Source organism: Heterocephalus glaber, unplaced genomic scaffold (assembly GCF_053883595.1).
Source record: "Heterocephalus glaber isolate CG9 unplaced genomic scaffold, H.glaber_assembly_v1.0 deba00001732, whole genome shotgun sequence".
Classification (NCBI taxonomy): domain Eukaryota; kingdom Metazoa; phylum Chordata; class Mammalia; order Rodentia; family Bathyergidae; genus Heterocephalus; species Heterocephalus glaber.
In genome coordinates, this window is record NW_028258443.1 from 1,094,290 (window position 1) to 1,106,637 (window position 12,348).

General features: G+C 36.4%; 1 protein-coding gene across 1 annotated transcript in view; it reads right to left on the reverse strand.

Annotated features, from left to right (window-relative positions):
- Positions 1-340: 340 nt before the first annotated feature.
- Luzp4 (leucine zipper protein 4) overlaps positions 341-12,348 on the reverse strand; it is a 64,268-nt gene continuing 52,260 nt past the window's right edge. The window contains exons 5-8 of the mRNA XM_021252179.2: positions 11,120-11,201; positions 6,813-6,865; positions 2,717-2,834; positions 341-876 (exon numbers count right to left, since the gene is read on the reverse strand). Coding sequence (XP_021107838.2) covers positions 802-876; positions 2,717-2,834; positions 6,813-6,865; positions 11,120-11,201 — 328 coding nt within the window. The 3' untranslated portion in view covers positions 341-801. The remainder of the gene's footprint in view (positions 877-2,716; positions 2,835-6,812; positions 6,866-11,119; positions 11,202-12,348) is intronic.

The following is a 12,348-nucleotide window of genomic DNA, read 5'->3' on the forward strand; positions in this document are numbered from 1 at the left end:
TTTTCCTCTATCTCTATATTACATTTTCCTTGTATAAGTAACTATTAAATGTGAGTACAGAATTTATTAAATTAGGTTAGAAAATACCAGTCTTCCATGCAAGTGCCAGATAATGACAAACTCACCATTTTCAGTGCACTCCAACAACAGGCTTAGCTGGACACAGGAATTGAGCTCCAAATTACACTTTGGTAATTTGTCTGTAGCAGGATCTCTATTACTTTGAGCCGCAAGTATCAATGGATGGAAAAGAATCACATTTATATTCAAGCTTTATTTGTTTCACTTGTTCACAAAAAAATGACAGAGAAATTTTAAATTCTTATAAATCCATCTCAAAAGTAAAGCTACAGATTCCTATAAAAATGTAAAAGCTAGCACACAAATGTAAAATTTTAATAGCCAAAGATTAGAAGTCAAAGTTACAGACTGACTTGTGGCATAGATAAAAGATACTTATCAACTACTTTGTTATACTGATAAAATGGAGGCTTCTTAGGAGTCATGCAGGTTTTAGGCCAATAAAATCAAAGAAACAAATTCTCTAACATTGAAAAGACATTTAGTTTTGAAAAAGCTATTTTCCTAACATCTGTCATTTGAAATCATTTCCATTGTTGCTTTCTTTCCTATTATTTTATGCAAACAAAGCTAAACATTTATTTAATTGCTTAATTTTGGCAGATTACATTAAAACTTACATAGAGAAAAATACTTTAACAAGAACAGTAAGAGAGTAACTATTGAAAGAACAAGCATATGCTCTTGAACATAATTCACTAGGAAAGAACATTCTGGTCTTCAGTTGTTGAGGAAAACTCTTGGTTTTCTCATAGCTTCCAGTTTAGAGAATCTGTCGTTGAGCGAAAGCTTAGTCTGTTAAGGAGATAAAAACATTACTTCGGGAAGTTATCAAACTTACAAAAGACTCATGAAATCTGGTTACTAAAAAGACATGGGATAGTTGGAAAAGACTCTGAAGGAGAGGCTGAAGCCTCTGTCAGCTTGAAAAAACTGCACAGAGTGTTTTTCTGTGACCTTAAAAGCATGAGTACTTTGCCTGATTGCAGGTGTACTACTGAGGCCACCTCTTGGTTCTTACAGGCTAAATGGTGGAATCAATTTAATAAGCCAGACACTGAGTTTTATGCCCATAATCCCAGCTACTCAGGATTACAGGTAGGGGGTTCACAAGTTTGAGGCCAGCCTGAACAATTTAGTAAGAACCTGTCTCAAAATAAAATATAACAAAATAAAAATGACAGGGGATGTAGCTCAGGGTTCCCTAGGTTTAATCCTTAGTAACAGGAAAAAAAAACTTTAATGCAGGGAAGAACACATTACCCAGCAGAGTAAGAGGGTAAGGTTCCACAGTGGAATGAGGGTCAGACTTACTTCTATGCAGTGGAGAGCAAATGCCTGAACTATCCCTAGAGGTTTAGTGATCTGTCTTCGGAAGATAATCCTAGGGCCAAGTGGCTTCCAATTGCTGTTACTAGTCTACAACTAGAATACCTCAAAGATTGCCCAAACTTAACTTTCAGTTGAGCCCAGGTTTTAAGACATACCCTTTTCAGGGCTGGGGATTTAGCTTGCTGGTGCCACCTCCTGCCTCGCAAGCGCAAGGTCCAAGTTTGATCCCCAGTATCAAAAAAAAAAAAAGAAAGAAAAAGAAAAGAAAAAGAGATATACCCTTTTCAACACCTCCCCAAAAGCTAAATCAGAAACCAGATTAGTACTGCTCTGAGGCACAGGTAGTCTGTATTTATTAGTATTTATTGCCTAGTTTCCATTTATAGGTTATATACTTTTATGCATAGTACAGTTAATCACAACATGGATGGAACAGTAGACACTGATTAATTCAACCTGTCACTAATTGAAGATTAGCAGAAAATTCTTTCCCTGTGAAAATCTTTAAAAATATATTAGCACACTTTCTTCCTTTAGTATATGGTCTGATAAATAGCTGTCTCCTTGACAAGTGAGAATCACATTGAGGGCTGGGGATGTAGCTCAGTGGTGCCATGCCTGCCTGGTAAGCACAAGGTCCTGAGTTCAATCCCTGGTACTGGAAAAAAAAAGCAAAAAAAGGGCTGGGGATTTAGCTCAATGGAATCGCAACTGCTTGGCAAGTGCAAGGTCCTGAGTTCGATTCCTGGTACCATAAATAAATAAATAAATAAATAAATAAATAAATCACATTGAGCCTTAGGCATCCACATACGTAAATGTATAGGAGCTTGAGCTAAATCCATGTTCAACTTGAAGTTCATTTTGAAAAGGAAGTAATCAGTGAGGTGGTGCAGACCTGTAATCTCAGCTCTCTGGGAGGCTGAGCCAGGAGGGTCTTAAATTCAAGCTCAGCCTAATCAATTTAGTGACTTAGTGAGACTCTGTCTCAAAATTTAAAAAAATGAAAAAGAGCTGGGGATTTAACTCAGAGTGAAGTCCCTGGGTCCAATCCCCAGTGCTGAAAAAAGAAAAAATAATAAAGTAAGTAATCAAGGTTAGTTTATTTGTTAACCTTTGTGTCTTTTACAAAGGAAGAATACAGGCAAGAGATTTCTTGTATATTGAGGATTTCAGGCAGACTCTGGTTAACCACATTTTTTCCTGTACATAATACTCTTATATATACCAAGTAGGTCTAAAATAGACACAAATTCTTTAACATTTAGTGAACAAGCTTATGGTGCAATTCTATTCCATTTACCTTATTTCCCAGTGCTTGATAGTTGAATTTCAAGTATACTCCTTTGGGCTGGTACAGAGAATCCTCCCCAACATTTCTATTCTTTAGAAACAAGATTTTCTCTCCATGGCTCACATATCTGTCAATTAAGCATGATGTTTAGTAAAATGTATATGATAGCCACTAATTAGATGACAACTTTTGGGCCATTCAACTTAACCTGTCTAGGTCTCATTTGTATCAACTGTAAAATGAAGAAGGTATACTCAAGAATCTTCAATAGTCCTTTAGTAGTATGATTTCAAATTTGGAAGCATTTAAGAATCACATGCACATAAAATCTGGGCTGCTTTTTCGTCTGTTTGGTGCTGGGGATTGAACCCAGGGCCTCATTTGTGCTAAGGTTGTGTTCTGTTGTTGATCCAGTCCCTAGCTTTTTTATATCATTACTTCAAAATTCCTAGATGTGTTATTTTACTGTTTAAATGCCAAAGCAGCTTTACTCTGATTTAAGTATGGCTATGTCTATAAGCGCTTTGGAACAAAAGTATCCAGAGCTTCCATACAGAGAGAAAATTGATTTATGATTGCCTTGGGATGGGGTCAAGTGATGAAGGGGAGCGAATGGACAGAATGGGGAGCCATTATTAAGGAGCATGAAGTTTCTTTCGAGAATGGTGAAAATGTTTTAAAATTAGATTATGGTGATAGTTGTAAAACTCTGTTAATATGCCAAAAGCCATTGACACCTTGTAGCTCAGTAGTAGTCCCCCGCCTGGTATGAACGAGGCCCTAGGTTTGACTCTCAGCACTGCAAAAATAAAAAACAAAAGCCACTGAATTGTGAACTTGGTGAACTTTATGGTATAAAACATATATCTGGCTGAACGTGTAACTCAGTGCTAGACTGCTTGCCTAACATGCACAAGCCCTGGGTTCAATCTCCAGCACCACACAAAAATTATTTTTAAAATGTTGTTAATTATATCTTCATAAAATTGTTATCAAAAAAGTAGCTGGAGGTGCTGGAGCTGGAGCTCAGTGGTAGATCATTTGCCTAGTATATGGGAGGCCTGGGTTTGCTCTTCAGAACCATAAATTAAACAAACATTGTAAAAAACAGCTGCAGCCAGGGATTTAGCTCAGTGGTTCTGCCTCCTGCCTCCCAAGCGCAAGGACCAGAGTTCCATCCCCGGTACAAAAAAAAAAATAGGTGCAGCACATAGGTACTTAGAAATTAATATGAAAAGCAGTCTAGTGTTCCATAATTTTCACTCAGTCACATTACAAAGGTATGGTCTCTAAGGGCCTACTGAATGATTGCTAGTGGGTCTGGCTCTTGCTTTATCTTATTATAACAGCTCTTCATGTAAATAAACAGTATAGAAGTTTTTGTTTTTAAATTTTTAATGGTTGGCTAATAGTTGGAAGGAATGTCTATCACCTATAGTCCCACTGTGTCAGAGGCACAGCACAACACAAATACAAAAGCTGTGTAGCTATCTCGATATTCTCAGTTCAGTTGCTGCAGTTAGTGACTTTAAATAAGTATTTTTAAAATTTATTTTTGTTCTGGTTATAAATATTGTTACTACTAAGAAAAAAAAAGGAGAGAGTGCTCTGACTAATTAACCAAATGTTAGTTTCTTTTTGTCCTTCGGGTGCTGAGGATGGAACCCCAGGGCCTCGTGCATGCAAGGGAAGTGTTCTGCCACTGAGTTACATCCCAGCCCTATGATGTTAATTTTTAGTTATAGTTTTTCTTTTCTTTTCTTTGTTTCCTTTAATAATATAAGCCTGGTTTGGCCTAATCTAATCATATGATAAAAGCAGCAGAAGTCAGAATGGTTCAGAATTAGAAGGACGTGACATGCTCTTGTTGGTTTGAAGATAGAGAAGGACACAGGAGCAGGAATTCAAGCTGCCTCTGGAAAAAGAATGGCTTCTGAGTGACAGGCAGCAAAGGAATTGGGTTCTGTCTAACACTAGAATGAGCTTGGAAGCAAATTCTTCCCCAGTGTTTCCGGATAAAAGAGCAGCCTGGCCACCATGTCCATTTCATCTCTTTGAAACTCTAGGTAGAGATCCAGCCAAGTCCATCTGGGCATTTGACCCACAGAAATGTGAGATAAATAAGTGCTGTTTTAAATTGTTTTTTATGGTAATATTAGTCCCTAGCCAGGTGCATTTAGGGACAAACTATACTTAAGGAGTGCGGCAGAGATGATGACTCTTTAAATGACTGTTATGCCTTCAGCCTTTTTGTGGTTGTTCCTTCAGCTAAGACCCTTTGTAGAAACAAGGAACCAGCAAAAACTACCAGGTCACTCTGACTCTTTTTTTTTTTTTTTTTTGTACTGGGGATTGAACTTGGGACCTTGCGCGGCAGGCGGCAGAACCACTGAGCTAAATTCCCGGCCCCAGTCTGACTCTTTTTTTTTTTAAGATCACCTAGAGTAAACCATGCTCCTTATAACACTAAATTCCCCATCTACAGGCATTAGCATCTGTCATTTTTTTGAACATATGATATATGACCTCGAACTAAGGAAGCTCAAAAATGTACCTGCCTCCACAAGGTACAATGCTGTCATTACTTGCTGCAAGTGATACATTTCTCTCTCTTTTATCTCCTGGTTGTGCTTATTGGCTTTTCACTTACTAAGATGTGAACCCATTGTGTTCAGATACAGTAATTTAAACAGCAGCAGAAAATGAATACACTACGCTTTTCAGGAACTGAACCTATTCTGGTAGTTGTGGAGAGACAACATGAAAGAGTAGAAAGCCCGCAGGTTCTGTAGAAACACAAACTCAATTCAGATACTGCTTCTAGCGCTTTATGTTACGTGACATTGGCTTTGGGGAAGTTAAAACAGGGGTATAGCTCAATGGTAGAGGCCCTGGATTTGATCCCCAATGCAGCAGGCAAAACAAAACAAAACCTCTTGAGCTTTAGTTTATCTGTAATACGGAAATGTTTATACTGACTGCACAGGATTGCTGGGGTTAAATTAAATTACAAAAGTAAGAGTACAGTGCTTAGCACACATAATAAGCACTCAGTAAATGTTAGCTATTTTTATTAATCTGCTTCTAGATCCATCATACTTTCAACACTTTTCACAGGTGCCTTTGGTTAGGCCCATTTCAAGAGGATTATAACACCATTTTTCCCTTTTCAGGCTGCATAGATGCTCTTGAAAATGACTGTAGAATACCAGAAGATGCCATCAGAAATATGCCTCTTTTTCATAAAGATTATTCTGAGCTAATTATTTTGAGAAACATGAGACAGGAAAAGCTTTGAAAACAGAGTAGAAGTTACCCTTTTGTAAAAGAAATTTACATCTTTAAGGGAAATCTCCATTTGTAAGACTGTCTCCCTTTCTGCTCTAGGAAGAGAAAGATGAGCACTGAATCCTGCTCTCTTTTACCTTGCTCTTCAGGACTCTCTCCTATACAGGCCTTTCCCCACACCCTCCTTTCTTTGTTTCAGGGAGGATGGTATTTAAGCGTGCAGCCTAACACAATGCTTCAAGACCTACTCTTAAATATTTCCTTGAGCATCTCTCATATACGCAGAAGGTATACATGTTAGTAAACTTGTTTGTATTTCTCTGTCTTCTGTTACGAGGGTTTATCCCCACTAAGAACTAAAAAAGGGTTGAGAACAAATTATTTTTTTCACCCCAACATCATCACTGGGCAAAGACCTCCAGTATTGAAGCAAAAACCATTTGGAATAGTAGTATACACAATTATTAAAAGAGCGAGGAGTTTTTAATCTTAAGAATGAAAATGAGGAAACATCTTGACAGCACTGAATTCTTCAGGATGACAATTCCTGTGTACTTTAAGCAGGAAGGACACAAGAGTACATCAAGACATTTATACTTACCATAGAAAAGTGATGCATGGAACTCTCAAAAATAAAAACAAAACCAATCCAGTTTTAATTAAGAATTTTCTGATTCTGCATTAAGATCTTTTTACAAAAGTTGTTAAAAATTGTTTAAAGTCAGATTCTAAGACCTCCTGCTGAAGGTTACAACTTTTTTCTCATCTTCTCTTAAGTATAACTAAATTAGTTGTAAAGATGTCTATCTGCAATTACCTTGTATAACTTCTTTTGGTTTCATAGGAGTTATACTCATCTTCCAGTGTTATCTAAATGAAAAAAAAATTGAGATAAATCATGCAAAAACCATCTTTACTCAGCACAAAGTGCTTATTGGCTATATTTAAAATTGACTGTACATTTTCAGTGACAATATTCTTTTTGCTTGCTTCTAAGACTCAATTTCTGATTTTTTTCGTCTTAAATCACAAATTCAAGAATACAATGCCAGCAAACAGAGATCAAGAAGTCTAACCATCTCTCATAAAGTGTAAGGAAACTGCAACTCAGACAAGTCAAATGACTTCCCCCAAGGTCTTATTTATTTATTTATTTTTTGGTACCAGAGATCAAACTCGGGACCTTGTGCTTGCAAAGCAAGCCGTGGAACCACTGAGCTAAATCCCCGGCCCTCCCCCAAGGTCTTATACCTAGCAGTGACTCAGAAGAAAAGTCTGTAGGGTATTGATGTGGCCTGGGTCCAAACACTGATTTATGGATGCAGGGAAAAGATCATAGTTGTAGATAAAATTCACAAAGGGTGGCCTCAAAATCTTAATTTATAACAAAGATGAGACCTTGACTGTATTCAAGACAGCTAAGAGAGGTGGAAAACTATTATTCCCAAAATTTAATTTTAGAAAGTGTCACTTCTATGTCAATCAAATATTTCAAGTGAAAGTTAGATATTTTTTCAATAATTAACTTTAATTTTACTCTTGTAATTACTTTGTAAGTGACAACATAAGTTACACCTACATGTGGCCAATGAAACAGACCAAAGCATGATTAAAGCACTTCACTCAAGTGTTAATTGGCCCAGATTATTCCATAACTGAACTGGTTGCAGTGCATCCAATTATATGTAGCTGGTGTTTTGCATAGTACAGCTATTTTTATATAAAGTTCTAGCAATAGTTATATAGTTATCTAAGTGGATTTGGTGATAAGAACTCTACAATTGCCAGGCATTGGGAAGCTGAGACAGGAGGATCAAAAGTTTGAGATCAGCCTGAGCAACTTAGCAAGACCCTGTCTCAACATAAAAAATAAAAAGATAAAGGTATGTAGGTCAATGGTAGAGTGCTTGTCTAGCATGACTGAGTGCCTGGATTCACCCTACAAATAATGTGATAGCAACAAGGAAGTCTATAGAACCAAAAGATTTATAACGTTTACAGTTCAAATATTCTTTTGTTGGAAAGTTCATGTTTAGGTTGGAAACATATATTAGTGTTTTCAGGTAAACATGTTGCTGAAGGCAGCTTTAAATCCAGGGTGGATATGTGCCCAATAGCAATGTCTCCATAAGTTAAATAGAGCTTGCTGTACCCATACTATACTAGCAGTATAGTAAAGTTAACAGTCTTTACTGAGAATGCAACTAAAATGGAAATACAATTTATATGGGAACCAGTGGAAATTATGCCAAATTACCAAGGAGTTTAACTACAGAATAGAGAAGGAAGAGTGGGTGAAATGAGAATAGGAGCCAAAGAAATGGGGAAATGAGGACAGAAATTAGAATAGGAAACTATTGGGGAAAAGGTATTTAGGCTAAAGGTATGTATTCTTTCTTTCTTTTCTTTTCTTTTCTTTTTTTAAATATTTTTATTTGTTTGCAGTGTTGGGGATGGAACCTGGGGCCTTGTGGTTGCTAAGCAGGTGCTCTGCCACTGGACTACACCCCAGGTCAATGTAATTGCTCCTAAAATAAATTGGTTAATGTCATTTCCCTCAGTAAAGTTTTTCAGTAGTTCTACATTGCTTTCAATATGGAATTTGTACTCCAGCATGACACACAGGCACTACATGATAGGGCTCCTGACCCTCCACTACTCCACACTCATCTCTCAATAGTTCTGCCTATGCATTTTATCCTTGAGCTCAGTGATTTTTCAAATTATGTTTTAAAGTGGAAGACTCCCTAATTCTAACACAATCTTATTTTGTATCTCAATATGCAAAATATTTAAAAGCTAATCTTCCTTCATCAGCCTAAGAAGCATCTATCATTTCATAGCCTTAGGACTCTGCAAAGCACAGTTTGAAAACCTTTGCATTGAGGACAAACTCAGCTAACTGTAGCTTACCAAATATGCCAGGCTATCTTTCACTGCTGTGCCTCTGACTAGAATGCCTTTTCAACCTTTTCTGCTTTGCTTACTCTATTCAGCCTGTAGGACTCAACTCAAATACTATATTCTCTAGGAAGTTTTTCCTGACCTTTCTAAATGGTTCAGAATCCCTGCTCCTATGCAGCCATGGTACCTTGAACATACCTCTATCTCAGTGTTTTTTCTTCCTTATGCTGAGGGTGGAACCTAGGGCTAGGCAAGTGCCCTACCACTGAGCCACATCCCTAGCCCCTCTCTATTTCAGTTTTTAAGCTATGTTTTACTTATTCCTGAGAGCAAAGACTTTCTTGAGTACATACTATATTTCAATACCACAATAAGAGCTTAGTAAATGTTGAACAAATAAATAAAATACTACAAAGAAGTGGAAGAAAGGAAAAAGATGATTAATAAAAGGTCACCAAATTTGATAGGGAATAAATATCATTGAGAACAAAATTAGTAGAATGGTAAGGCTAAAGGCAGATTTAAGAAATGAATGGGCAAATAGAAATGCCTATCTGGAAGCTTATTAGGGATTTTGTTTCCAATTAAACAGTACTCATGTTTGCCCCCATATTCCCATGGGAACTTCTCACTACAAACTGGAAATCACTTGAATAATGAACATGTTTTAAATATGAATCATATAAAATGATTAAAATATGAATTTAAAAAATGAATCATAAACATGTCAAAATGTTAAAAATATGAATCATATAAAGTCAATTAAAATATTAGAACTTTAAAAAGTATGCATTTAAAAAGTAATCATATTGGGCCAGGGATTTAGCTCAGTGGTTTCGCCACCTGCTGTGCAAGCGCAAGGACCCGAGTTCGATCTCTGGTACCAAAAAAAAAAATAATAATCATATTGATACAAAAATTTAGTGATTATAATGAATAATTTGATATAATCATAATCATGAAATAAGTTCTATTTATAGAATGCTTACTACAATCCAGTCTTCGTCCTAAGAAGCTTACACATATTTCAATTAATCATCACAGTAATCTAATTTCCATTTCATAGTTAAGAAAACAGACTCAAAGAGACTGTTCCTCAGCTACCATGGTTCCTCACCCCAAGGTTCCTCAGCTACCATGTTTCATCAAATCTAAAACATCATGATTATAATATACACACACTATCATTATAAATAGCACTGAAAAGATATAAAACAATGTCACTTTAACTACGGTATAGCATTGAATGTAAGACATTTCCTGATCTCAGAGAAAGTGAAACCTGAAAAAAACCAAGTGTGTGTTAGAACTGATGAACTGTGGTATTAAGTGGCAGAACTTATTCTTTCCAAGTATGAATCAAAACCCCCTGTCATTAACCACTGCACCATAGTGCTTACATCTCTTTGACATTTCATAGCTCTCCTTCATTCTAATCCTTTCATTTTCAGGTAAAGAAAACTAAGCCTAAAAGAAAGGAAAGTGACTTGCTCAAAGTCATATATACACTTAGTAAGTAGAATAAATAGGAAAGAAAGCCAAATCTCTGCAATTACACTAGGTAGAGAAATACAGGAAAAAGTACCAATTGTGGTCAGGAGTAAGTACTAGGTATTTCATATAGGAGCCACATCTATTCAATAAAAGATTTGATTTAAATGTTTATGTCAAACACAGGTGCTATGTAACTAAAGATGGAAATTTCCAGGACAGTGGGCTAAATTGGGATAATCAATATACTATTCACATCATTTTTTGGTAATGGTATTCATAGATCTTCAGTAAATAATTAATAAAATAAAAACAATGTCCTAGGGATATAATGGTTGCAAAAACATTATTTTAAAATAATACATGTTACTAATATTGTTTGTATCATCTTTTCTCACTTTTGTCCAACATCCATTTAGAACCTAAATAATATAATGGATTACATTAGGATGAGGGGTAATGGAAAGAAAGAGGGAAACTTTTACAAGCAATTGTACTATAAGGCTGGAAACACTTGCCTACTCATGTAGACATGTATGACAAGATATGAGGCTTCTCATACATTGATGTTGGTAAATAGATTTAAAACTTATTAAAGTAATCAAAATAAGTAAATACCAAAACTAATAGAAGAAACAAAATCTGTAAATGGAAAACTTTGTCAAATGAAAAATGATACATAAAACCACAAACATTCTGAGCTATAAAATTGAAAGTGTTGACACTTACCTCTCGATTCATATCCATTGGATCATTTCTTTGAGGCATCCTTTTGTAAAAGAAGTCATTTCCTTTTTTTATTGTAAAATGCCTGATATTAATCATAAAGGGTAAACATTTTAAAAAATCAATGTTTTACTTTGAAAGTAATTATTATTTAAAATATGTGTTAAGCAATATTTTTATTTTATATTTAAAATATAACATTTTTTATGATGAGAACACTAGAAATTAACTTACTAATATTCAAGTGTACAGTATTCAGTTAAGAATGCATTCAGTGGTAAACCACATGCTTAGCATGGGTAAGGCTTGGGTTCAATCTCCGGCAACACACACACATACACACACACACACACACACAAATACACATGCATATGTGTGTGCTATCACATCAGAGACTAGGCTTGAATATATGAATTTCTGGGGGACAGAAATGTTCAGACTATAATAGTCATCTTGCTGACACCGTGTCTAGAAAGCTAAGGTAAGGGGATCGCAAATTCAAGTTCCTCTTGGGCAATTCAGTGAGATCCTGTCTCCAAAATACAAAATAAGAAGCTGGGGATGTAGCTCAATGGCAGAATGCCTTTGGTCCCCAGTACCAGAGAAAGGAAGGAAGGAAGGAAGGAGAAAAATTTAAATTTAATGAGATTAGTGAGATTATATGAACAAAAGTCGGCAGCAAATCATAGCCTCTCCAGGACCTGAAATTGAGACACCTGGAAAGCAGTGAAGAAGAAAAGAGCTCCGAGGATCAAAAGAGATCTGACAGGAATGCTAGAAGAGCACAGAGAAACTGGAGAAACTAAAGATAATACAAGGAAAAGAACAAAGGAGTCTGAAACACTAACCCCAGCTCCCAAGGAGGAGGACCTGACAATGAAAATAAGTTCAGAAAAGGTCAGCAATCCCAGTGATAAACAATGAATGGCAGTACTAGCCCCTAGAAAAGCCCATGGTCATTGTAAGCTGCAAATATAGTGTGAGGTTTCACTCTGAAAGTGACTCCCTCCTCATGGCAAGCTAGCACTGGAAAAGAAATCCACTGCAGCACCCAACATATTTGGGAGTGCTATAATCGGAAGCCATCTTGAGAAAAAGTTTATTATTTAAGACTGAGCTATTCTGGGAATCAGAAGTCACAGAACAACCACACACCAGGGTTTCGGGGGTCATCATACTGCAGTTACTGGGTGGGAGACAGGCACGGGACAGTCATGGAAAGGGGGAGGGCT